The following is a 27816-nucleotide window of genomic DNA, read 5'->3' on the forward strand; positions in this document are numbered from 1 at the left end:
ATTTAATGTTATTTTATAAATAAAAATTAAATAAAAAATTAAAAAAGATAAATGAATATCTTTTTTCAGATTTTAAATGTAATTTAAATAAATAAAATAACAAAATTTAAAGGTTAGCAAAATATCTTACATCTATTTAAAATTACATGATTATAGTTATCTTATTTTAAATTTAAATAAGGTCAAATTATTTAAAAAAAAGATTTAATTTAAAATTTAAAATCTGACCTTAAATTAAAAATAAGATAAATTATAATCAAATTTAAAAATAAGATAGATAATTAAGCAAAAACGATAGATATTTACTATTTTCAAATTCAAATTACACTAATATCATGAATTAAATTTAAAAAATATTAAATAAATTAATTGTGATAATTAGAATTGAATTAGGAATAGTAAATGTATAAATACAGAACTACACAAAAAATCGAAAGTTAATTCCATGAAAAAACGAAGAAAAACGAAAAAATTGCGAGCTGTACAGAAGCATACTATCCATGGGCGCGCAAGGGGCTGCATGGGCGTGGTTTCTCGGCGCAGGGGGCTGTTAGCAGCCTCTCCGCGCGCGCACGTGGTGCAGCGACACAACCCGATTTTTTCGAAACTTCAAAAAATCATAACTAATTCAAATTAAATCGAAATTGGGTTCTGTAAAAAAGTAAATTACTTAATATTTTCCATACTATCCAATAAAAATAATTCCAAAAACATATATTCAATTATTTTTCACGAAAATTCACAAACATCAATCAATCATCAAATAACACTCAATACAACATGATACCATCCAAAACATCAAACAATCCTTTTAAAGTCCGAATTTCTTGCAAGCAAATCAATTACCATGGCTCTGAGGCCAGTTGATAGAAATTATTTTACCAGGGTCTTAGATCTACTCACAAGTATGTTGATTAACACCATAAATTTGAACTTTCTAAAATGATGAAATAAACACATATAAAGTTTAGTAAACCTTACATTGGGTGCAGCGGAATATAATGACTCCTTTCGTTCAAATATCTAGCCCTTGATTCCTTTCTGTAGCAGAGCATTATCAATATCTGAACCTGGATCTCTTTCTCTGATTCTTTAGTGCTGAAACTCCTTTTTGCTGAAAGTCTTTCTTCACGATCTTCCTCACTATGATTGAGGTATCACTTGCTGTGTGTGGGCACTACTCTAACACTAAGAATTTTGAAATCTCAAGGAGGAAGAGAGAGAGGGAGTGGTCGGCCAAAGATAGGGAGAGAGAGAGGCTCAGTTTTTTCTGAAGGAAAAAGTAGAAAATTAAGTGTCAATTTCCTGAAGCCTTCACTATCTATTTATAGCATTCCACTAGGGTTAGGTTTGAACTATTTGCCATTAAAATAATGAAAATATCAATTTAAATTCCCTACAAAAGTGGTCGGCCCTACATAGTGGATTTGGGCCTCACTTTTTGCAATGTTGCTGTTTTATCTTTTCTGCATCTGATTTTCTCAAAAACGCCAATTTTCAAATTCAACCATTTAAATGTCAATTCTAACTATTTAATAACTATAAATAATTATTAAATAATATTGTCATTTATCATATTTATTAATTGAACCATACAAAGTATCATAATTAACAAATATGCCCCTAGAACTCTTTCTTTACAATTTCGCCCTTACTTAGTGAAAAATTCACAAATAGATATAGTCTAATTTGAGAATTATAATTGATTAATCAAAACCAATTATATGAGTCTTACAAGCAATATTATCTCAACTAGTGCGGGGACCATGGGTCTATATAACCGAGCTTCTAATAAGTAGATCAAGAATTTATTACTAAAATTCACTAACTTATTAATTCGTCGTTGAATCCACGCATAGAACTTAGAATTGCACTCTCAGTTATATAGAATGCTCTATATGTTCCACCATATAGATACATCATTAGTTATCCATTGTTATAATCCTAATTTGATCAATGATCCTCTATATGAATGATCTACACTGTAAAATGATTAGATTACCGTTACACCCTACAATGTATTTAATCTTTAAAACACTTAATCCCGTATAAATGATATTTCAGCTTATGTGAAATGAGATCTCCACTATTTATTTTCGTTTGGTCAAGCTCGAAGGAGATCATCCTTTACTTACTATTCGCCAGATAGAAGCTATAGATTCTATGTTTATGTTAGCGCTCCCACTCAATTGCACTACCGTGTTCCCAAAATGTACGTATCACCCTGACCTAAAAGTAGGCTTAACTAACAAATCAAAGAACACGAATAGCCTCCTGAGATTGAGCATAATCATAACAGGATTAAGATCATATGATCTAGGATCAACTAGGCGATATTGACTTGAATAGATATTACGGTAAGTTTAATAAATCTAAGTCAAAGTTCAATATCGGTCCCTTCCGATGCATACTCCATGCATCCAACTTGAGCTTTACTTTAACCAATGCTCTGGAAAGAACATAGCATTTCTCCAGATGCAAGTAAACTCTGTTGTAGATTATCATATCAGTAAAACCCTATGTCTGATAAATCTAGGAAACTTTATTCACATAGTCATGTTTACTTTCCAATGTGTTGACAAAAGACAATAAACAAAGATCAAGTATGTGAAAAGGGTTTCAGATGAATTCATACATTATGTACATATAATCATGAAATAAATCATGTGAACCATGCAACATTAAATGTTATTTCTGATCTATATTAATAAGTAAATTTGATTATATTGAAATGAGTTTTATTTACGGCATAAAACCCAACATGGTGTTCTATCTCAAAGTCACAGATCTGATTAAGCCATTGTTGAGATATTTTTTCTTCAAAATTTTTATGGGTTTTGCTTAGAACTATAAATATATGCTATTTTGTATTTTATTTTGATAAATAGACTAAAAAATTTTGCAGTCCGGCGTTCCTATTCTGCTATTTCCTCTTTCACCTTGTTTGCTTGTATGCTCTTGTTGCCCCTTACAAATCATAATGTTACATGTTATTTTTATGTTTTGATCTCATCTTAGGGATAGAAAATGAATTCCATGATTTTATTTATCTATTTTTTTATTTACTTTTTTTTTTCTACCGAACACTTGTGCTTTTTAGGTTTTTGGCTTTTTCTTATTCATTTTGTGGCCGTTTCAGTGTTTTTACTGTAAGTTTTCTTTTGTTTCATTTATCCTCTTTGAAATAAGTTTAAAAAGAATTGTAGTAGTATATATGTGTGTATGCTATTTGATGAAGTCACTATGTGATTATATTTGATAATAACTGTACGTTTAGTTCTTTTCACGATGAACACCAAAGGTCTAATTTCTTGTTTAGGGTTTGGTTAGCGGATCATTATATTCTACGATAGAAAATTTGATATCGCTCGGGTTGTTTCTCGAGTTTGATTTTGTCAAATTGAATTGAATTCCTTTTTCTGATCGTTTGGGATGTATTGATAACTTAATTTATCTATCGTTTATTACAAATTACCCTGTTTTGAGAAGTTTTGAACCAAGACAATACTTTTATGTTTTCTTCTCCTACAGGTACTATGGCTAAGAGAAGTTTGGAAGAGGGAGAAGAACAACAACAAGAAAAAAAAAACAAAAACAACAAAAAAAAACCCCTCTAATATGCTTGTCAGTTTCTCTAAGAGACGAGATGGGCTTTTCAAGAAGGCGAGTGAGTTGTGCGTCAAGTGCGGCGCTCAAATCGCCGTTGTCATCTTATCACCAGCGGGAATTCCTCATGCTTTCGAGCACACTTCAGTGGATGAAGTTCTCCAACACTATCTTTAATAATAATGCTGATCATCAATTAATATCTAAGATCAATAATTCAATTTTAAATCATTAATAATAACAATGACTAAATATCTAGAAAAATATATAGAGAATATATAAAGAATCACGTAAAGAAACATCAATTATAATATAATGAAAGGGAAGTGAGAAGTAGATTTGGCTTAATTTTATTGGGCTAGAAGGGAACTAATTAAGGCTAAAGTTTCACATTAATAAAAGAAACAGAAATTATAGAGATACATAAAAAAAAATTGATTAACAATTAATTAATTATAAAACAAAATATGTAGTGAATCAATAAATGTGAACTCAGACTAAATAATAATAAAAAAAGTCTAACCTAATTATAGAATTCACATTTATTTAGTCTAATGAATTATACTGCAGTGGTGTAGTTTTTAAAAAATTAAATAGTTTTACATGCCTTTCATAAGTTGATTTTTAATTAAATAAATTATGCACATCATGTCTAATCATCTTACATGAAAATACATTACTGTTTGCAGGAACACCGCCACTTTATCGACACTACCATATTCAATTTATCAAAGAATAAATGGATAATCCAGATATATGCGGACCCGGCTAGAATGAAAAGTGCAAAATATAAAAATTACACTATTGTCTCTATCAAAGAAAATGAAGATTGAAATCCACCAATGACTATCATTAGTTTTCTTATCTACAATTTTTAGACTAATGCTATCTTCAATTATCAACAATTTAGAGATTGATTTTTAATTTTCTTTTATCTTAACCCCATTTAATAATGTTTCTTTAAGTATTGGAACATCAATTTTTAGTTTATTTTTGAATTAACTTAAGAACATATTTAAATCATTAAGCTTTCTTAAACACTAATATATTACATTCAGTATTCAATAATAATCTCACTTTCAAATAACATAGAAAAAACCTAACATAAAATTTAGTATACGTGCCTCGCACGTAGTTTTTTGCTAGTATTAAGAAAAGTGATGCGATTTGGGCATTATTTTTTAATAATTTTTTTAAAAAATAATTTTATAAAGTTATCACTTATTTTTAAAAAATAAATGAATGAAGGAAAAAGATATTTTTGTTATAAAATAATATAAAATAATATAAAGTAGATGAGAAGAAAGAAGTAGAAGATGAAGAGAGAAAGAGAAAGTGAATGAGAATTTTTGAGTTGTTTATTCTAATGGGGTGAACCCCTATTTATACAAATACAAGAGTGAGATATTAAGAAACTAAGAAAAAGGGAAACTAAGAAAAGAGGAATGTTAATTACAATTAATGGTAATAAATAAAAGATTTGGACATCCACATAATTATTAATATTTATAACACTCCCCCTTGGATGTCCATAATAACTGCCTTATTAAAAATCTTGCTGAAAACTTGATCAAAAGAAAAGGAGTATAGTGTAAACTAACTCCCCCTCATTTGGGCATTTATGGAGATCTTCTAATCGACAAATTTTGATCTTGTTTGCCGTCTTCTCAAATGTTGATGTTGGTAATAACTTTGTGAATAAGTTTGCAAGATTGACACTTGATTGAATATGTTGAACACCAATATGTATTATAACTCTATCTCCTTCAATGTACCCTCCTTTTAGTTGAGCGATGCAAGCAGTATTATCTTCATAGAGAACTGTTTGGGTTGATACTTCTTTATTGAGTGCAATCCATATGTTTCCCAAATATGCTATGTCAATGATCTCACTCACACACATTCTCTACTTGCTTCATAAAATGCAAGTATGTTAACATGATTTATAGTTGCCTCGTTAAAAACCTTGCCAGAAAAACCCAGTGGGACAAAATCTGAGCTAGGGAAAAAGAGTACAATATATATTTCATATTCATAACTATTTGTAAGTTGCCTCATTAAAAACCTTGCCAGGAAAACCCAGTGGGACAAAACCTGAACTAAGGGAAAAAGAGTGCAACATAAATATGTCTCCCCCTCATGCACATATGATCCATAATTCTTTTGGTGATAACAGATCTCATGGATTATTGTTATCACTTTCAAAATATCATCATATACAATCTTTGATCATATATTTTCTATAACTCTTCCAGAGTATGTATGGACTTCTAAATTATAGATGAGGGGTCCGTGGAACATTAGTCTTTATCCAACTAATTGTATCATTCATGTGTGTACACAACTTTGTTCATACGAAAATTTAAAATTTCAAGTAGATATGAACATAACACATTAATAGTACTATAAATTTTCATTTGTGACAATGATGGTACTCCAAGACCATATATTTTTTCCATCTTGTCGTATGATCTTAATTTCCATATCAAAAGATCATATATCTATAATTCTTGATACATATGAAGTACTTCAGGACTTCAATACTAATGAACAAACTTTATACATTAATATTTCTCGAAATACAAAGGAAATAAAAGTTTGTTCTTCAATTAATCAAAAACTCTTCAAGAGTCTATCACAACGTATAATTTACGAATTTATATTGCATAGACAACCATAGGTATTTTTCAAATAATAATTTACTTACATGTCTTTATTTCATACAAAGATCTTTGTCATATAGTGCGCGCGACTTTGAATTTATATCACTTAAGACATGTATTAAATTCTTCTAGAATTTTTAGATAAGGCTTATTTCAAATTCTCACTATATTAGGAGCTCCAAATAAATAACCTTTTGTTGCAACATTTATGTGACGCTTATAAATCCTCATAAAATATATTCCAGGCTATAATCAAATCATGATTATATTTTCTCAATATTTAAGCCTTACTTCAATCAATCTCATGTCTATGCAAACTTTGTACAACAATTCATTATGTACAAATACATATATGCAAATTTCTCATTAGAAATATTTATTTGCGCACCCTACAGGTCTTACTTCACTTTATGTGAGTAAATTTGCCTGGACTGCGTCATAATATTTTGGCCAAAAATCAAAATGTATGTCGATAATTCTCGACAAATCTAATACCATGATCCTTGCTATCTCATGTTAGTTTATTGCATATGCAAACATTCAACATCTATTGTCGACAAAAATTTCATTATATGATAATTTCCTCCCATATTGACATAACTTATAGAGATCTCTTTAAATTACATATTTTTCAAATATGTTTATCATTTATAGGTACCTATATAGAATCACTTCAGGGATTCAATTATGATCAAATGTGTTATGTCTAACTTCTCTTGGGAGTCTCTTCTAGAGTACCGTTTTCATCACGGTTATCATTTTTAAATCATCAATATTTTATAACTTTAAGGTATCTTCATGAGTACCTCTAGATTTAACAATTTCAGGGCAAATCAAATGAACATTTACTAATAATTTCTATATTGTTCATTTACGCTTCAGGCGTTTTCAACTCATTCTATCTCAACTTTGAATAATATTGATTTGCAGTTGGTATATATCATTTTGAACTATATTGTTCTTATATACTTTGTGTAAGGATCATTTTCAAAAATTATTATCGATCCCAACTGCTTTTCTCCCCCTGATCGAGAGAATTTTTAAAAATTGTGATATCTAATAATATTAATATACCTGTAGGGATTTCAGTATATCACAATGAATCAATATTTATTTAAACTCATATATACTATATGACATTGAACTTCAGGTTCAATAAACTTTAGTTTCAAGTTCAATCCTTATGAACTTAATTCATTTCTAAGAATGAGTCATACATGTATAATTAGAAATACATAAATTTACACATTTTGTAAATACATGATCATATAATCTTATCACATCGATAAGAAACTATGCAATAAAAATCTAATAATAGCTCAAGACTGTTAAAGAAATATAACTTAAATATTTTCTATGTGCAAATATATGCACATTTTTCTTTTGAGCCTTATAAATTAACAATGAGAAGAATCTTCTGGTTCTTCAACAAAATTTAGTCAAATTCTTTGACAATTTATTGCATATGATTGATCATGTCAAAAAATTCAATTCATGAACTTCAGGTTCACTATAATTTGTATTTCAATGAAACTTTCAAAAGGTAATGTAAATTCATTACAACATAATCATTACAAGTTTCATTTTTATATACACGAATAATATAATTATATTATTCTCCAAAACATATACACTCTTCAGGAGTCACTATTATGTTTATCAAACTTTATATTTTTTCAGGAATCACTATCATCAATTCAATGATGTGTATAATTTGAAAAATACATGACAACTTCATCATGTTATTGTAATTGTCAAATAGATATAACTGTAATATATCATTCATTTTTCCTGGTATCTTTTTAACAAGTCGTCTAATTTATTAATAGACTATTCATCAGTCTAATTATCATGACTTGATATATTATATATTTAAATGTACAATAAGTACATATAATAAGTTATTTCTTATTACTTTCATAACTAGATAAAAGTTATACATCTAGGTACATACAAAGATATTTTACTACTCAAAGTAGCAATTGTATGTAAGACTTCTTCAGGAAGCTTTTCAAATAATCATTTTGTGATTCTTTATCACTTTGATTATATTGGATCACTAACAAATATTAGTAAGTTATATATTCACTTCTGGGAATATGCAAACTGAATTATATAGTAACTATATATATACATATCCTTTACCAATAATAGTTTGAAACTATTGATTTCAAGAAATAATAAAATATGTATATATAAATTTACTTCTGGCATATTGCCAATATATGTGAAATCTATATTCTTTGAAATAGAATTTCATGTCTATTCATTCTCTTCAGGGAATGATATTTAAATATGCTAAATGTACAATAAATTTGTACAATTCACATTCTATTCAATAATCAAATATACTTTTATCTTGATTATAAGTGTGTCCGTACTACAGGTACGCGACAACTATTATTCAATTCCACATGATATATAGATTTTATACACTTTGATTGTGTGTGGTATCTCATCTTTTGGTTGTTTCCACTTTCTTCTGGAAATATTTGAGTAAATAATGCCATCAATTGTTTAAAATCATTACATTCACTTCGGGGAATGACGTTGAACAAGTAGAACATTATTATAAATTTCTTAAAAATTTATTACTTGTTCATATATAAAAAGAAATTACTCAGCAATTTCTTTAACAATATTTCAAAGAATATATGAATACAATTTTTGCATAATGTCTAAGATGTATGCAAAATTTGATCTTTAATATATGTCACATGCAATAATTTCCAACATTGCAAGTAATAACAATGTATAGTAACATGACTAATACAAACAATCTTTAATAGTAGTTGAATTCAATTCGTATCATTCTCTGCAGGGAATGATGAACAATAAATACATGTCTCGTGTATTTAAATAACATTAGTCATGCTCACTGTTATTCTTATACTTTGATGTTTCAATGCAATTTTCTTAACATTCTGTTTAGGTATTCAAAACCCACTATAAAATTGCATCAATAATAATCATTTTTAATGATTCTTTAGTTGTATTTACATAAATACTGTTGGGTTTTATGCCCTAAATAAAACTCATTTCAATATAATCAGATTTACTTATTAATATAGATCAGAAATAACATTTAATGTTGCATGGTTCACATGATTTATTTCATGATTATATGTACATAATGTATGAATTCATCTGAAACCCTTTTCACATACTTGATCCTGTTTATTGTGCCGTCAACACATTGGAAAGTAAACATGACTATGTGAATAAAGTTTCCTAGATTTATCAGACACAGGGTTTTACTGATATGATAATCTACAACAGAGTTTACTTGCATTTGGAGAAGTGCTATGTTCTTTCCAGAGCATTGGTTAAAGTAAAGCTCAGGTTGGATGCATGGAGTATGCATCGGAAGGGACCGATATTGAACTTTGACTTAGATTTATTAAACTTACCGTAATATCTATTCAAGTCAATATCGCTTAGTTGATCCTAGATCAAATGATCTTAATCCTGTTATGATTAGGCTCAATCTTGAAAGGCTATTCGCGTTCTTTGATTTGTTAGTTAAGCCTACTTTTAGGTCAGGGTGATACGTACATTTTGGGAACACGGTAGTGCAATTGAGTGGGAGCGCTAGCATAAACATGGAATCTATAGCTTCTATCTGGCGAATAGTAAGCAAAGGATGATCTCCTTCGAGCTTGACCAAACGAACATAAATGGTGGAGTACTCATTTCACATAATCTGAAATATCATTTATACGGGGTCAAGTGTTTTAAGGAATAAATACATTGTAGGGTGTAACGGTAATTTAATCCCTTTACAGTGTAGATCATTCATATAGAGGATCATTGATCACATTAGGATTATAACAATGGATAACTAATGATGTGTCTATATGGTGGAACATATAGAGCATTCTATATACTGAGAGTACAATTCTAAGTTCTATGCGTGGATTCAACGAAGAATTAATAAGTTAGTGAATTTTAGTGCTAAATTCTTGATCTACTTATTGGAAGCTCGGTTATATAGACCCATGGTCCCCCCACTAGTTGAGATAATATTGCTTGTAAGACTCATGTAATTGGTTTTGATTAATCAATTATAATTCACAAGTTAGACTATGTCTATTTGTGAAATTTTCACTAAGTAAGGGCGAAATTGTAAAGAAAGAGTTTATAGGGGCATATTTGTTAATTATGATACTTTGTATGGTTCAATTAATAAATATGATAAATGACAATATTATTTAATAATTATTTATAGTTATTAAATAGTTAGAATTGGCATTTAAATGTTTGAATTAGGAAATTGGCATTTTTGAGAAAATCAGATATAAAAGGTGTTAAAATTGCAAAATTGCAAAGCCCAAGGCCCAATCCACTAATACTATGGCCGGCCACCTATGTAGCTATTTTAAGTTGATTTTTTCATTATTTTAATGCCAAATAATTCAAACCTAACCCTAGTGGAATGCTATAAATAGATAGTGAAGGCTTCAGGAAATTATACTTTTCTTCCGACTTTCTGAATCAGAAAAAACTGAGCCTTCTCTCTCCCTATCTTTAGCTGACCACTCTCTTTCTTCTTCCTTAGAATTTTGAAATCCTTAGTGTATGAGTAGTGCCCACACACATCAAGCAATACCTCAATCATAGTGAGGAAGATCGTGAAGAAAGATCATCAGCAAAGGAGATTCAGCATCAAGGATTCAGAGAAAGAGATCCAGGTTCAGATATTGATAATGCTCTGCTACAGAAAGGAATCAAGGGCTAGATATCTGAACGGAAGGAGTCATTATATTCCGCTGCACCCAATGTAAGGTCTCTTAAACTTTATATGTGTTTAATTTCATCGTTTTAGAAAGTTCATATTTAGGATGTTAATAAACATACTTGTGAGTAGATCTAAGATCCTGGTAAAATAATTTCCAACAACTAGCCTCAGAGCCATGGTAATTGATTTACTTGGAAGAAATTTGGACTTTAAAACGATTGTTTGTATGTTCTTTGGATGGTATCATGTTGTATTGAGTGTTATTTGATGATTGATTGATGTTTGTGAAATTTTCGTGAAAAATAATTGCGATTTCATCTCTGGAATTATTTTTATTGGATAGTATGGAAAAAATTAAGCAAGTTAGCCTTTTACAGAACTTAATTTGGATTTTATTTGAATTAGTTATGATTTTTTGAAGATTTAAAAAATCGGGGTTGTCTTTGATTTTTTCCCGCGATCGCAAATCTGTCCGTACAGTTTCGAATTTTTTTGTTTTTCTTTGAATTTTCATGCTTTTTCATGGAATTAACCTCCAATTTTTTTGTATAGTTTTGTATTTATACTATTACTATTCCTAATTCAATTCTAATTATCATTTTGAATTAATTTAATATTTTTTAAATTTAATTCAAGATATTAGTGTAATTTGAATTTGAATAGAATTAGTATCTATCTTCTTGCTTAAAAAATCTATCTTATTTTTAAATTTGATTATATCTTATTTTTTTTAAATTTAAGGTCAGATTTTATAAGATATTTATAAAATCTTTTAAGATATTTTTTAAAATATCTTATCTTTTAAGATATTTTTAATTATATCTTATCTTTTAAGATTTTTTAAATCTTTTTAGATATTTTGACCTTATTTAAATTTAAAATAAGATATTTATAATCATGTAATTTTAAATAGATGTAAGATATTTTGCTAACTTTTAAATTTTTTTATTTTATTTATTTAAATTAAATTTAAAATCTGAAAAGATATTTCATTTATCTTTTCTAATTTTTATTTAATTTTTATTTTTAAAATAACATTTAAAATTTAAAAGTAGTTAGCAAATTTTTGAAATGATATTTAGGTTGGTTGAAACCTAATTTTTCAAAATTGTAGGTTTAATTTTAAATTTATTTTTTTTTTAATTTTTTCAAATTTTTTTTTAAATTTTCGAATTTTTTTTTATTATTTAATTAATTATTTTCGAAATTAAATATTTAATTTAAAATTAAATAAATCCTACATCCAACTATCCAGCTAACCTTGTTGCAGGAGTATGTGTTTTAGCTTATGTGTAATTTTTCAAAACCTATTATTACTTGATTGCAAATAGCCATGGTTACTTTTTGCCAGATCTAATGATCTGATGACTGTCTTGGTCAAGATAATAATTTGTAACAGGTATATTTACAATCTTCTTTCATCTGTGTATGACCTAGCAACATGATAGGACCCATCCAAAGTGTGCCTGTGTGAGCCTATGTGTTTAATTTTATTATAGATGCATATAGGTTAATGTTGCTAAATAAAATGTCATAGTCATTGATAGATTTTATTTAGGCCCATTTAGTTTTGGGCTTATTCAATTAATAACAGTTGTTCTTATTAAGGTTAAATTCCTCTCTTTTGGGCCTTGTGTGAGAGTTGGGAGCCATAGAAGTGGGTACGACATACTGAACCCAGCACCCCCTCACACAAACCACCCCAATTGTGAAGGCCCATTTGCCTGATTTGAACAACTGTACTAGGTTAATTACACTAGTTTAACCTAATAAAATTGATTAGCAACATAATTAATTTCATTTATTTTGAAATTAATTTAAGAAAAATATAGTTTAAAGAATTTTTTATTCTAAGCTAAACTATATGTATTTTCTTGTATTTAATTAAATATAGAGTTATAACCATCTAGATTCTTTCTGGAGCTTAATTTAAATTTTTCATTAAATATTCTTATTTAAGTTGATATTTAGTTATCTTCAACTAACCAACTTAAATCTGAATATCTTTTGGATTTAAAATTTCAAAATTAAGTTGAGGAATTTTAGGCATTGGTTATTAAGATTCTTTAGATATTTTTTAAGTTAATATCTTTTCAAATATTAACTTAAAATGGAATATTTTCAAATTAAGTGGTTACAACTTAATTTTTGATATTTAATTAAATTTAAATTTGAAAAATATTTAAGTTCTAGATTTTTTCTAATACAACTTAAATTAGATATTTTTTTCAAATTTTGTGGAAAAGATACTTAGTCAAATAAGATATTTTCTAGATAGTTATTTCTAAACTATTTATTATTTCTAATATTAAATAGGAAAATATTATAAATTGTGAAATTAATTATTTAATTAATTTTGGTACAATTTATTTTAAGTATATTTTTCCTAGTATTAAACTAGAAATTAATAATTAAGTCTTCTCTACACTTAATTATTTATTTCTTGAATTTAATACATTTAATTAATTTGAAAAATTAAATATCTAAGTTGATTTTTATCATCATACTTAAATATTTCTTTTTCATGACATTTAATTAAATAGAAAATTTTTTTTAGTTGAATTTTTTTTTTCAACTAAATTTAAATAATTTTCAAAATATATTTTTTCTTTATTTTATTAATCAATTTTCGAAATTGCATTTCTTAAATGCTAGAATTTCGAATTTTATCTTGAAAAATAGATTAAGTTGTAAATTAATTATTTATTTTAATTAATTCTTGGATCAACTTAAATCAATGATTTTTTCATTTATTGATTAATTTAAAATAAATTGAATTAAAGTATAATATTAGAAATTGAATTAATTAGTCAAAGGAAAATCTAGATAGGTGATATTTTTGCTTGAAGTATTTTTCTAGTGTATTTAATTAAATAGAAAATTAATATTTAAGTTGATTTTCATCATCATACTTAAATGTTTGAAATTTTTCTTATATATTTAATTAAATAGGAAAATTATATTTTTTTTTGTTGTAAATTAATTTTATTAATTAATTTTGGGCCAACATTAAATTAGAATAATTTTTCCAGGATTTATTTTTTATTTTAATATGCATTTTTCGAAAATTGTATTCTTATATACTTTAATTTTTCGAAATGCAATATATATTTATAGAAAATTAAATTTGAGTTGTAAATTAATTTAAATTAATTTTGTAACAACTTAAATTGAATATTTTTCTAAATATTTATTGGAAATTATTACTAAGATGGAAATAATTCATGTTATTTTCTTATCCATCTAAGTAAAATTTATAAATATTAAATTAAAATTTATATTTAGAATTTTTTATTCTAAATTAAAAATTTTAATTAAATAAATATATATTTAAAATAAATAGATTAAATAAAGAGAATCAAAGAAAATACAACTCTCTTTAAATAATGAGCTTTATTATTAAGATATTCGATCTCCATTGTAGGTTTTACACCGCGTTTGTTTTAGTGAGTAATCCTCCCTAATGGAGGAACGTTCATTAGCAATTTTGCACCGTTTAACCTCGCATGATAAGTAGTTTGTAAGTGTTTTGTATGGTATGGATCACCCTAATGGTGGCGACCATACTTGACTTGCAAATTATGAAACAATGGTGGAAGCTCATAAGATAGAATTGCCTTGACTCTCGCCTAAACGGGACAACGCTGAATTCCAATCTTGATCGAATAAAAGGTTGCTAGAATGTTTAACATTTTAGACGAGCTGACAACTTTATTCAATGAATGGTACCTTTGACTCTCGCCTAAACGGGACACTGATATCAGTTTGTTGAAAACCTTGGAAATTATTTAGGATTATAAGTTTTAGTATTTTCACTTTTCATTCCTACTTGCTATATGCTTATAATTTCTGAATTGTGTATGAATTTATATTGAACCATGTTATTTTCTGTTATTAAGTTGTAGTTTAATTTCGAATCTTCATTGTTGGTCTAACTTGGCTTGTTTATCTAATGAGATAAATCCCTAGTGGATTTTCACCATTAGACATACATAATAGTGTTAGATCTCGAAAGATAAATATTGTATATGCGACATCTAGCTGTTCATCAATTGATGACACCTTAGACTAGTATTTTTACGATATGAAACAAGAAGATTATATAAATAAGATTACTTTGACTTTCGCTAATCGAAGCATCGTTGGATTCTTATTTTAAACGAAATTATCCTAATTCCTCTTAGCTTATTCATTTCGAATTAGCTTTCAAAACATATAATTGGATGAATGGTCTATAAATCATTTCATGTCATTTTATATGACGCATATGATTATAATCCCGAAATTCTATTCCCAATTGATATAAATCCTCAATCTTAGAAATCTCCTACATTTATGGGCAAATCTGACTTACAGTTTAAATAGTAGTGGTGGTCCAAGAAAGAATTACTCATTATATTTGGTTGAATTTAAGTCTTTGACTTTAATTTTAGAATCCAAACAGAAATTTTCTTATATTTCTAATTCCAGATACAATACAGTTACACTTTCTCAAGTGTTTAATATCCATCTTTTATTAATGGATTCAAACTGTATGGAATATGAGTTAGGTATTCTGTGACCAGGATCCACTTGCACTATTCTAATTACTCTTTGATGTAACTAAACCTATGTCATCAAAAGACACTACCACATTTTTTTTAATCTATGGCATTTGTATCTTGTTCATAGTGGATTTGACAAGATCAATCTCTGCAAAGAGTTAATATGCCTATATCCACTGAAAGTAGTTCATCTCATTCGCAGATGGATGTACATTCAGGGGTGGATATGAGTTTTTCGTTGTATTCTTAAAATGATAACTCTAGATTATACCTTTTAGCAAAGAAATTTGAAATGTTTGAAAAATTTCATTAATTTCTAGCAATGGTTAAAACTATTAAGGTAAGTGGTTAAAGATCTTGCGAACTGATAGGGGTGGAGAAATAGTTAGTAGATATGCAGTTCAAAGATCATTAAATTGATTTTTGAATTATATCCAAACTTACCTCCCCAGAAATTTCGAGTTGCATGTTGATGATTAGTTACTAGTCGTTGCCTAATTCCTTCTATGGTAATACAATTTCAGAATGATGTAATGGGTGTATACTTAATGTAAATCATTACTAGATTCATGGATGACCTAATCAAAATCTTAAGAAAAGCTAGAACTGTTAACCATGGTTTCTTAGCTATTCTAAGTGATTAGGGGTGGACCATCCCATTGTCAATAGATAAGAAAGTGCTTGTAAAACAAATACTACTTTTCTAAGATAATGACTAAGTCTGAAAACAAGTAGCAAATAAAGGAGATATTTAATTCTTGATTCCAAAAGTGTTCTATCATCTTACATATGATGATCCCACTGCCTCTGTTGTCTTATCACAACCAAAGAGGTTAATACCATTTAGTTTTCTTCGACATAATTCACGGTACCTTGTCGTAGTGGGAGAGTTTCTAGGAACTCATCTTCTTATGACTTGGGAGACACTAGTGATTAAAATCCATTGTGAGTTTAAACAAGTAATGGATTGTCAAGATAAGAAACTAAGAAGAAAGCCAATAGAACTATGGTTTAATCCATTCACATGGAGTAACCTAAAGTTTTCTATTACAAGGACATAAAAGGAAATTTTCGTTTATAAGTCTATTCAATGGACTTAACAAAACTTCCTGTTCCTAGTATTATAGGTTTGAGTTTATCTAAACCTATGGCTTGTGGTATACCTGGTAATTATTTACTCTAATGCAAGCAACTTACTCTAGTAAGATGCTGAAGCATTTTCTTTCTAATGGCAATCTATAGAAGCTTCACAACTTCTTAGGTATAGATTTTATTTATCTAAGGAAAAGTCTTAACTATTCCAGAAAAGATAAAGCCATGAAAGAATTTCTTATATCAACAGTGAGAGGTTTTAGATATGCTTTTGTATGCCTTAGACCAGACACCTGCTGTTGAGTGGGAGTAATGAGTAGATATCAGATTAATCCAGGACAAGAACATTGGAAGACAATCAAGTAAATCCTATGATTAAGAAGAGGAACTATATGTTAGTCTATAAGGATGTGTTTAAAACTCTTAGACTACACCATATCAGATTTCGAAATTTGCCTTTGTGCTAGTAAATCTTTCTGATAAGATGGTGATTACTCTGGGGGTGGAATAGTGATTTTGGAGAAGTGTAAAAACCTATCTGAAGTCTCTAGGTCTACCAGAGAGAGACTGAATGTTAAAGCTGCAGGAAAGGCACTTATTCAGTCTAAGGAAAGTTCTATACATCTTTGGCACCATTCCAAATTGCCTTAAACTACTAGTGTTAATTTCCTGATTAACCAAAAGTAGTTGCCAAAGATATAGAATCCAGTATCCCAAGAGAGTAGACATATAGAGAGGAATTTCACATTATCAATGATTTTGTGATTAAGGAAGAGTAATGGTGGAGAAAAGGTTGTGGTTAATTCAACCTTTCAGATCCTATTACGAGGAGTTTACTACTACTACACTTGATTTGTATATCAAGGTGTTGAGATTATTTGAAACGCACTTTTTGTTTTATATTAGTGCAAGTGGGAGTTTGTTGGGTTTTATGCCCTAAATAAAACTCATTTCAATATAATCAGATTTACTTATTAATATAGATCAGAAATAACATTTAATGTTGCATGGTTCACATGATTTATTTCATGATTATATGTACATAATGTATGAATTCATCTGAAACCCTTTTCACATACTTGATCCTGTTTATTGTGCCGTCAACACATTGGAAAGTAAACATGACTATGTGAATAAAGTTTCCTAGATTTATCAGACACATGTGGTTTTACCGATATGATAATCTACAACAGAGTTTACTTGCATTTGGAGAAGTGCTATGTTCTTTCCAGAGCATTGGTTAAAGTAAAGCTCAGGTTGGATGCATGGAGTATGCATCGGAAGGGACCGATATTGAACTTTGACTTAGATTTATTGAACTTACCGTAATATCTATTCAAGTCAATATCGCCTAGTTGATCCTAGATCAAATGATCTTAATCCTGTTATGATTAGGCTCAATCTTGAAAGGCTATTCGTGTTCTTTGATTTGTTAGTTAAGCCTACTTTTAGGTCAGGGTGATACGTACATTTTGGGAACACGGTAGTGCAATTGAGTGGGAGCGCTAGCATAAACATGGAATCTATAGCTTCTATCTGGCGAATAGTAAGCAAAGGATGATCTCCTTCGAGCTTGACCAAACGAACATAAATGGTGGAGTACTCATTTCACATAAGCTGAAATATCATTTATACGGGGTCAAGTGTTTTAAGGAATAAATACATTGTAGGGTGTAACGGTAATTTAATCCCTTTACAGTGTAGATCATTCATATAGAGGATCATTGATCACATTAGGATTATAACAATGGATAACTAATGATGTGTCTATATGGTGGAACATATAGAGCATTCTATATACTGAGAGTGCAATTCTAAGTTCTATGCGTGGATTCAACGAAGAATTAATAAGTTAGTGAATTTTAGTGCTAAATTCTTGATCTACTTATTGGAAGCTCGGTTATATAGACCCATGGTCCCCCCACTAGTTGAGATAATATTGCTTGTAAGACTCATGTAATTGGTTTTGATTAATCAATTATAATTCACAAGTTAGACTATGTCTATTTGTGAAATTTTCACTAAGTAAGGGCGAAATTGTAAAGAAAGAGTTTATAGGGGCATATTTGTTAATTATGATACTTTGTATGGTTCAATTAATAAATATGATAAATGACAATATTATTTAATAATTATTTATAGTTATTAAATAGTTAGAATTGACATTTAAATGTTTGAATTAGGAAATTGACATTTTTGAGAAAATCAGATATAAAAGGTGTTAAAATTGCAAAATTGCAAAGCCCAAGGCCCAATCCACTAATACTATGGTCGGCCACCTATGTAGCTATTTTTAGTTGATTTTTTCATTATTTTAATGCCAAATAATTCAAACCTAACCCTAGTGGAATGCTATAAATAGATAGTGAAGGCTTCAGGAAAATTATACTTTTCTTCCGACTTTCTGAATCAGAAAAAACTGAGCCTTCTCTCTCCCTATCTTTAGCTGACCACTCTCTCTCTTCTCCCTTAGAATTTCGAAATCCTTAGTGTATGAGTAGTGCCCACACACATCAAGCAATACCTCAATCATAGTGAGGAAGATCGTGAAGAAATATCATCAGCAAAGGAGATTCAGCATCAAGGATTCAGAGAAAGAGATTCAGGTTCAGATATTGATAATGCTCTGCTACAGAAAGGAATCAAGGGCTATATATCTGAACGGAAGGAGTCATTATATTCCGCTGCACCCAATGTAAGGTCTCTTAAACTTTATATGTGTTTAATTTCATCGTTTTAGAAAGTTCATATTTAGGATGTTAATAAACATACTTGTGAGTAGATCTAAGATCCTGGTAAAATAATTTCCAACAAATACAATCATTTTTTTTTTGACAAATATAAACATTTACTTCAGGAAATGTTTGTCAAAATCTATATCGATATTAGATTACTTTTCATTGTCCTCAAAGAATACAAGAACATATATATAAATATGTATTCATCTCTTTCATTATATATCCATCAACTATATAATGAATATTACGTTTGCATAATCTTCATGATATATGCAAGATTTTATTGAGGACGCATAATCATCAGGATATATGCAATATTTTATCGAGGATGCATAATCTTCAGGATATATACAATATTTTATCGATGATGCATAATCTTTAAGATATATGCAATATTTTATCGAGGATGCATAATCTTCAGGATATATGCAATATTTTATCGATGATGCATAATCTTTAAGATATATGCAATATTTTATCGAGGATACATAATCTTCAAGATATATGTATAATTTATATAGATTTTCTCTATAATATCATAGGCAAACATATATTGTAAATATTATGAATGATAAGAATATAATATATGAAATTAATAGTAAATATATAAAAATATATACATACATATATAATATATAGATATATAGATAAAAAGAAAAGGGATTCTTGAAATTGTTTCAATCAGATAAGTATATATATAAATATATATTTAGTGTATCGTGACTTTGAAACAATTCAAGAACTTTAACAAAATACTTACATTGGGACTTGGGCAGAGACTCATGCTTGAAGCTTGGGCAGAGACTCGTGCTGATAACGTGTTATAAAATAATATAAAATAATATAAAGTAGATGAGAAGAAAGAAGTAGAAGATGAAGAGAGAAAGAGAAAGTGAATGAGAATTTTTGAGTTGTTTATTCTAATGGGGTGAACCCCTATTTATACAAATACAAGAGTGAGATATTAAGAAACTAAGAAAAAGGGAAACTAAGAAAAGAGGAATGTTAATTACAATTAATGGTAATAAATAAAAGATTTGGACATCCACATAATTATTAATATTTATAACAATTTTATATTAATTAATATATATAAAATTAATAAAAAATTAAAGAGAAAAATGAAACACTATACTTCTCCAATATCTATTCTATATAAAGTGTGCCTATATAACTGAATTCTTGGTTTATGAGAAATTCATGGGTGTGACTTTTTATTTATATTTAATAAAATAATAAAATATTATTTATATATAATAAAATAATAAAATAAAAATAAAACAAATTCCATTTAAACTGATATTATATTTGAATTGATATTATTTATATATATACAATATTATATATTGTTCTCATGTGATATTATTTAAACCATAAATTTATTATTCTATTTTGAATTTAATTAAAACCAACAATATATACATACCTAATCTTGTACGTTCTCATTTCTATTTTCTTTTTATTAAAGTTAATTATTTTAAATAAATAAAATTTCATAATAAAAATCTAATTTCTAAATTTTCTCTATTACTATACTATTTTGAATTTAATTAACAACAATAAAATATATGTACGTATATTTTTCATTTTTTTAATATAAATTTTCTATATATATATTTATACAAAAAAAAAAATAGAGAAAAAATAGTAGTGAAGTGATCTAAAAAATTTCACATAAGCTTCAAACACACTCTAAAAAAAGTATCATTTATAATTCTATGTGTAACTAATTTATTTGTTTATTTGAATGATTTTAGTCTATATATCTCAAATTATACTTTTTAATTTTTATAATTCGGTTATAGCAAGTAAGAATATTTGGGTTGATGTAATCATAACAATATATATATATATAGCTTTAGTTGAGCATGAATTGTCCATTTGATTTTGTTTTAAGCTTAGATTTTACAATTATATTTGAATACTTAGCTATATATATATATATGTGGATCTTGAGTTTATCGGGTTAATTTGTTGAAAATATATGTTTACTGATTTGCTCAAAACAAATATACATAAACACATATATTTTGTTGAATCCAAATATACATAAACACATATATTTTGTTGAATCCATCATGGAGTGCTATGAGATTGATGAGAGGCTTCAAGAGAAGAATGATATTAAGATAAATTTGGAGAGCATTGCTTTGTTATAATATTATTTGGAAGCTATCATGCATATTTCTTGTTTTTTATATTCTTTCTTTCATATGTCCAGTTATATGCCTGCTACTCTTATTCTTTATAATTTTATTATTACCGGCTCGAGTTAAGTGTCCATAGTAAGTGTGTAGCATTATTATTTTTTAAATATATTTCAAGCTAATCTTCATTCTCCTATTCTCTTTCTGCAAATTTTAAATTTGACTTTTCACTATTGATTTTCAAATAACCCCACACACTAATTAAAATTAGTTTTTAAATCATTTTAAATTATATGATTATTTATTGAATCTTTCTCAATTAAATTATAGAATACCTAACATAAAACTAAATATACGTACCTTGCACGGCTTCGCTCTGCCAAAATATGATCCATACTTGGGTAACTTTCTTCTAAGTATAAATTATAAAGCCAAACAGGCAAACACCCCCTAAATTACTCTAAATTACTCCATGATATAAATATAAAAGGCGAAGACTGTAGAACATAAACGACAGCCGAAGGTGAAATCGAAGCATTTCAGTGGAAGCATAGGAACTTCCCCTCGCCGCCGCAAGGGCCGGAGATATTTGCCGTTGCCGGACTAGTAGGTTAATCTATATAAATTAAGTCGGTGGATCTTTTTGGATTGCATTTATATATTCCTTACGAACATTATAGAATTGGTCGGTATCTTAAATAGTTGCAGAATTAGGGTTAGCCACAATCCTTCATTTTTGTTTTTTTTGTGATTAAAACAAGATAATCTTTCTGTTTTGATTGTTCTTCGTCAATGGCTATCTTGGACGAGGGTCTGAAGAAGCTTGAGTATTTGTCTCTGGTCTCCAAAGTCTGCTCGGAGCTTGAGACTCACTTAGGGTTTGGGGACAAAGTTCTTGCTGAGTTTATTACTGAGTTGGGCCGAAATTGTGAAACTGAGGAAGAATTTGATGCTAAATTGAAGGAAAATGGTGCCATAATGCCAGATTATTTTGTCCGTACATTGTTAACTATCATTCACGCAATTCTTCCTCCGAAGTCGTCTGATAAGGGTTTAAAGGAAGATAATGGTTCTGATGGTAATAAGGGCAAGTTTCAAGCCTTGGCCATAGCTGATGACAGGGATAGAGTGAAAGAGCTTCAGAAGGAGATTGAAATGGAAGCCCGAGAGAGGCATAGAGGAGAACACGGTGAGGTGCAAGAGGAAGATAGACGCAGCGGTAGAGATAAAGGCAGAGGCAGAGGCAGAGATCGAGATTATGATAGAGATAGAGATAGAGATAGAGACAGAGGCGGAGGCAGAGATCGAGATCATGATAGAGATAGAGATAGAGATAGAGACAGAGACAGAGGCAGAGATGGAGATCGCGAACATCATCGGGATAGGGACAGAGACAACAGAGACAGACGCAGGGATAAATATAATGGGGATGGAAGGGGTAGGGGCAAGGAAGATGATGATGGTGATGATAGGGGAAGGCATAGGGATCGTCATGAGAAGCACAGGAGAGACGGTTACGAAGATAATGCAGATTTTAGGGAGCTTGGTGATGATAGGCGAGGCAGTAAGGATTCAAGGAACAGGCAGTTCCAATCTGATGAGCCTGAACTTTATAAGGTTTATAAGGGAAGGGTGTCGAGAGTGATGGAAACTGGGTTTTTTGTTCAATTGAGCGACTTGAGGGGTAAGGAGGGTTTGGTTCATGTCTCACAAATTGCAAGTAGGCGAATTGCTAATGCCAAGGAAGTTGTGAAAAGGGATCAAGAGGTATATGTTAAGGTGATTTCGATTTCAGGTCAGAAGTTGAGCCTTTCAATGAGGGATGTTGATCAGGATACAGGGAATGATTTGCTCCCCTTGAAGAAGAGCCTGGAGGATGATGCTTTTAGAACAAATCCGTCAGGGTCTAAGGAGGGGCCTGTGACTAGGACTGGTCTTTCTGGGATTAGGATTGTGGAAGAGAATGAAATTGTAACAACTCGTCGACCCTTGAAGAGAATGAGCTCTCCGGAGAAATGGGAAGCTAAGCAATTGATAGCCTCTGGTGTTTTGGGTGTTAATGAGTATCCTATGTACGATGAAGAAGGAGGAGATGGAATGCTGTATCAAGAAGAGGGTGGGGAGGAAGAGCTAGAGATTGAGCTGAATGAGGATGAACCAGAATTTTTGCAAGGACAAAGTAGGTATTCTGTTGATATGTCACCTGTGAAAATTTTTAAGAATCCCGAAGGATCACTGAGTCGTGCAGCTGCACTTCAATCTGCACTCATTAAGGAGCGAAGAGAAGTACGAGAGCAGCAGCAACGAACTATGCTAGATTCTATTCCCAAGGATTTGAATCGTCCTTGGGAAGATCCAATGCCAGAGACTGGTGAAAGGCATCTTGCGCAAGAGCTTCGGGGTGTTGGCTTGTCAGCATATGATATGCCCGAGTGGAAGAAGGACGCTTTTGGGAAAACCATCAGTTTTGGGCAGAGATCGAAGCTCTCTATTCAAGAACAAAGGCAAAGCCTGCCAATCTACAAGCTAAAAAAGGAATTGGTTCAAGCAGTTCATGATAATCAAGTTTTGGTTGTGATTGGTGAGACTGGCTCTGGCAAAACAACCCAGGTTACACAATATCTTGCTGAAGCTGGTTACACAACTAGGGGTAAAATTGGGTGCACTCAACCCCGTAGGGTGGCTGCAATGTCTGTGGCCAAAAGGGTTGCTGAAGAGTTTGGTTGTCGGTTGGGTGAGGAAGTTGGGTATGCAATTCGTTTCGAAGATTGTACTGGACCAGAGACTGTCATCAAGTACATGACTGATGGTATGCTTCTAAGGGAGATTTTGATTGACGAGAATCTTTCTCAGTACTCAGTGATCATGCTTGATGAAGCTCACGAGAGGACAATTCATACTGATGTTCTTTTTGGATTACTAAAGCAACTTGTGCAGCGCAGGCCAGACCTTCGTCTGATTGTCACCTCTGCCACTCTGGATGCTGAGAAATTTTCAGGATATTTCTTTAACTGTAACATCTTCACCATCCCTGGTCGAACTTTTCCTGTAGAGATACTATACACCAAACAACCAGAGAGTGATTACCTAGATGCTTCTCTTATCACAGTGTTACAAATTCACTTGACGGAACCAGAAGGTGATATTCTTCTGTTTTTGACCGGACAAGAGGAGATTGACTTTGCTTGCCAGTCTCTTTATGAGAGAATGAAAGGTTTAGGTAAAAATGTTCCGGAATTGATTATTCTACCTGTGTATAGTGCCCTTCCAAGTGAAATGCAATCAAGGATATTTGATCCTGCTCCGCCAGGGAAGAGGAAAGTGGTTGTTGCTACTAACATTGCTGAGGCTTCATTGACCATTGATGGTATATACTATGTTATTGATCCTGGATTTGCAAAGCAAAATGTGTACAATCCAAAGCAAGGGTTGGATTCACTGATCATAACACCAATTTCACAAGCCTCAGCCAAGCAGCGAGCTGGTCGTGCTGGTCGTACAGGCCCTGGAAAATGTTACCGCCTTTACACTGAAAGTGCATACCGTAATGAGATGTCTCCTACTTCAATTCCTGAAATTCAGAGGATAAATCTTGGATCAACTACACTTAATATGAAAGCAATGGGTATAAATGATCTTTTATCTTTTGATTTTATGGATCCACCTGCACCTCAAGCTCTCATTTCTGCCATGGAGCAGTTATACAGTTTAGGAGCACTGGATGAAGAGGGGCTTCTTACCAAATTGGGAAGGAAAATGGCTGAGTTTCCTCTTGAGCCACCATTATCTAAGATGTTATTGGCCAGTGTGGACCTTGGATGTAGTGATGAGATTTTGACAATCATTGCCATGATTCAGACAGGAAACATCTTTTACAGGCCTCGTGAAAAACAAGCCCAAGCAGATCAGAAGAGGGCCAAGTTTTTTCAACCAGAAGGAGATCACCTGACCTTACTTGCTGTCTATGAGGCTTGGAAAGCTAAGAACTTTTCTGGGCCGTGGTGTTTTGAGAATTTTGTTCAGTCTCGATCCTTGAGGAGAGCACAGGATGTCAGGAAACAACTCCTTACCATCATGGACAAGTAAGATTTTTCAATTCTTAATCTTTTTGTTTATGTATGAAATTTCCTTTTCTGTTCTTGTTTTTCTTTTTTTCTTACCTATGCAATTTATTTCATTGTTCCAAGAATAACATTTTTAAATTGCGTTTTCAAGTTGTTTTACTCACTAACCATGCACACTGTTTGCTCTGCATAACTGAAAGGAATTGCAGATATTAGGCTGCTATAGTTAAGTGAAATGATTCATATGGTTGATGCTAGAGTGATGAATTTATTACTACAATTGGAATAGGTGTGGCAAAGATTGTGCATTTATTTTTTAATTGAAGCATGTCCCTTTTACTATCATTCACTGATCTGATGGAGAATATCTTAACGAATTAAGATTGTTTTATTTGTGCTCAGTTGCCATATTTATCCCTTATTGGTGGTTTGAAGGTTCTTTTGTTGGGTTAACCTTAACCTTTCAAGTCAAATCATTTTACAGAAATTCTACCGTTGGTTTTCTGTTCTCTGTTCATATGAGTTCTTATAGAGTAGTTTTTTTTTTGAATAATTATGGTAGCAGTGCCCCTTGTTGTATTGCCTTGGTCTGCATCTTTTAATGATATGAAAAACTAAATTGGCGATTCTTTGTTTCAGGTATAAATTGGACGTTGTTAGTGCAGGAAAGAATTTCACAAAGATCAGAAAAGCAATAACAGCAGGATTTTTCTTCCACGCTGCTAGAAAGGATCCACAGGAGGGTTACAGAACTCTTGTCGAGAATCAGCCTGTGTATATCCACCCAAGCAGTGCTCTTTTTCAGCGACAACCAGACTGGGTAATCTACCATGAGCTTGTTATGACTACAAAAGAGTACATGCGTGAGGTCACAGTTATAGACCCGAAATGGCTTGTTGAATTGGCTCCAAGATTCTTCAAAGTAGCCGATCCTACGAAGATGAGTAAGCGCAAACGTCAAGAACGTATTGAGCCGCTCTACGACAGATACCACGAGCCTAACTCATGGCGATTAAGTAAAAGGCGTGCTTGATTCTTGTCTCATATGCTAACTGTTCACCTATTACCTTGTTTCCTTGTTTCTTATTTGCTTTTGATAATTGTGAACTTGAATGAATGCCATCTGAAGCTGGATGTATGAGATTTTGGTTTAATAGCAAATACCAAGTGTAAGCATTATTTGCATAGGTAGTGTTAAAAAGAAATCTTGTAAATGTAAGTAACCCACCATTTTCATGAGGTTGTTTACTAGTTTTGAAATTTTCTAATAGTTAAATCCTCATGGTCATTATTTTTTTCCCTGCTCAAACTGTAGAAGTGAACTTTACTCTGTTGTGAATACATTATATTTTACACACGTCAAAGCTAAATGTAGAAAGGATTAATTTTTTCACTTATAAACCATATAACTTATTATTTACTCAATTAGTTATTATATTCGAAAGTCTAGGTTGTTCTTTTTTTTTTTTTTTTTTCTAAGTAATTCAGTATATAACTCTTTATGGTTTATGTTTTTGACAACGAAATTATTAAACTACGTGTACCCCAGTAGGAAAATAATAATAAAACTTCACGCTGCTATACCTTAAAGTTTTGAGAAATGTTAAAGGTGGACCATAGGGGTGTTCACTAAGTATCCGATCCAATCTAATCCGCACGATCCAATCCAATCCAATCCGCAAAATGCGGATATCCGCACTTGTGCGGATTGGATTGGATTGAAAAATCTAAAATCCGCACTTGTGCGGATTGGATGTTGTTTGACCTCAAAAAGTAACCGATCCAATCCAATCCGCACTTAATTATATATATTTTTAAAAAATTATAATATATAATATATATTAATTTTCAAGTAATATTAAAAAAAAAAACACAAATTTCTAATTTATTAATCTTTTTTAGTAATATATTGAGTTAGTGTATTTTATTTGTTTTATAATAAAAAACACTAGAAAAATTATTATATTCACATAGACACATACACACAAATTTAAATATATATATATACTAACTTATTTATTCTAGTAATAAATACATATATATTTTAGTGTAAATTATATATATATTGAGATATATGTATATGGGTTTGATTTATATATAAATGGAGATGGAAATAGATTATTATTGGAGATTAAGAAACAATAATCTTTTTCTATTTTTTTTTCTATGAAATATTAAATAATTTATTATTAAAAAAATAACCGATCCAATCCGCACTATTGCG

The 27816-nt window shown here is 30.1% G+C and overlaps 1 protein-coding gene across 1 annotated transcript; it reads left to right on the top strand.

The window, feature by feature from the left end:
• Positions 1-22010: 22010 nt before the first annotated feature.
• LOC115714546 (probable pre-mRNA-splicing factor ATP-dependent RNA helicase DEAH5) lies at positions 22011-26891 on the top strand. Its single transcript, XM_030643282.2, has 2 exons — positions 22011-25610; positions 26232-26891. The coding sequence occupies exons 1-2, from the start codon at positions 22321-22323 to the stop codon at positions 26623-26625; spliced, it is 3684 nt and encodes a 1227-aa protein (XP_030499142.2). The 5' UTR covers positions 22011-22320; the 3' UTR covers positions 26626-26891.
• The last annotated feature ends 925 nt before the right edge of the window (positions 26892-27816 follow it).

This window comes from Cannabis sativa, chromosome 4 (assembly GCF_029168945.1).
Source record: "Cannabis sativa cultivar Pink pepper isolate KNU-18-1 chromosome 4, ASM2916894v1, whole genome shotgun sequence".
Taxonomy (NCBI): Eukaryota; Viridiplantae; Streptophyta; class Magnoliopsida; order Rosales; family Cannabaceae; genus Cannabis; species Cannabis sativa.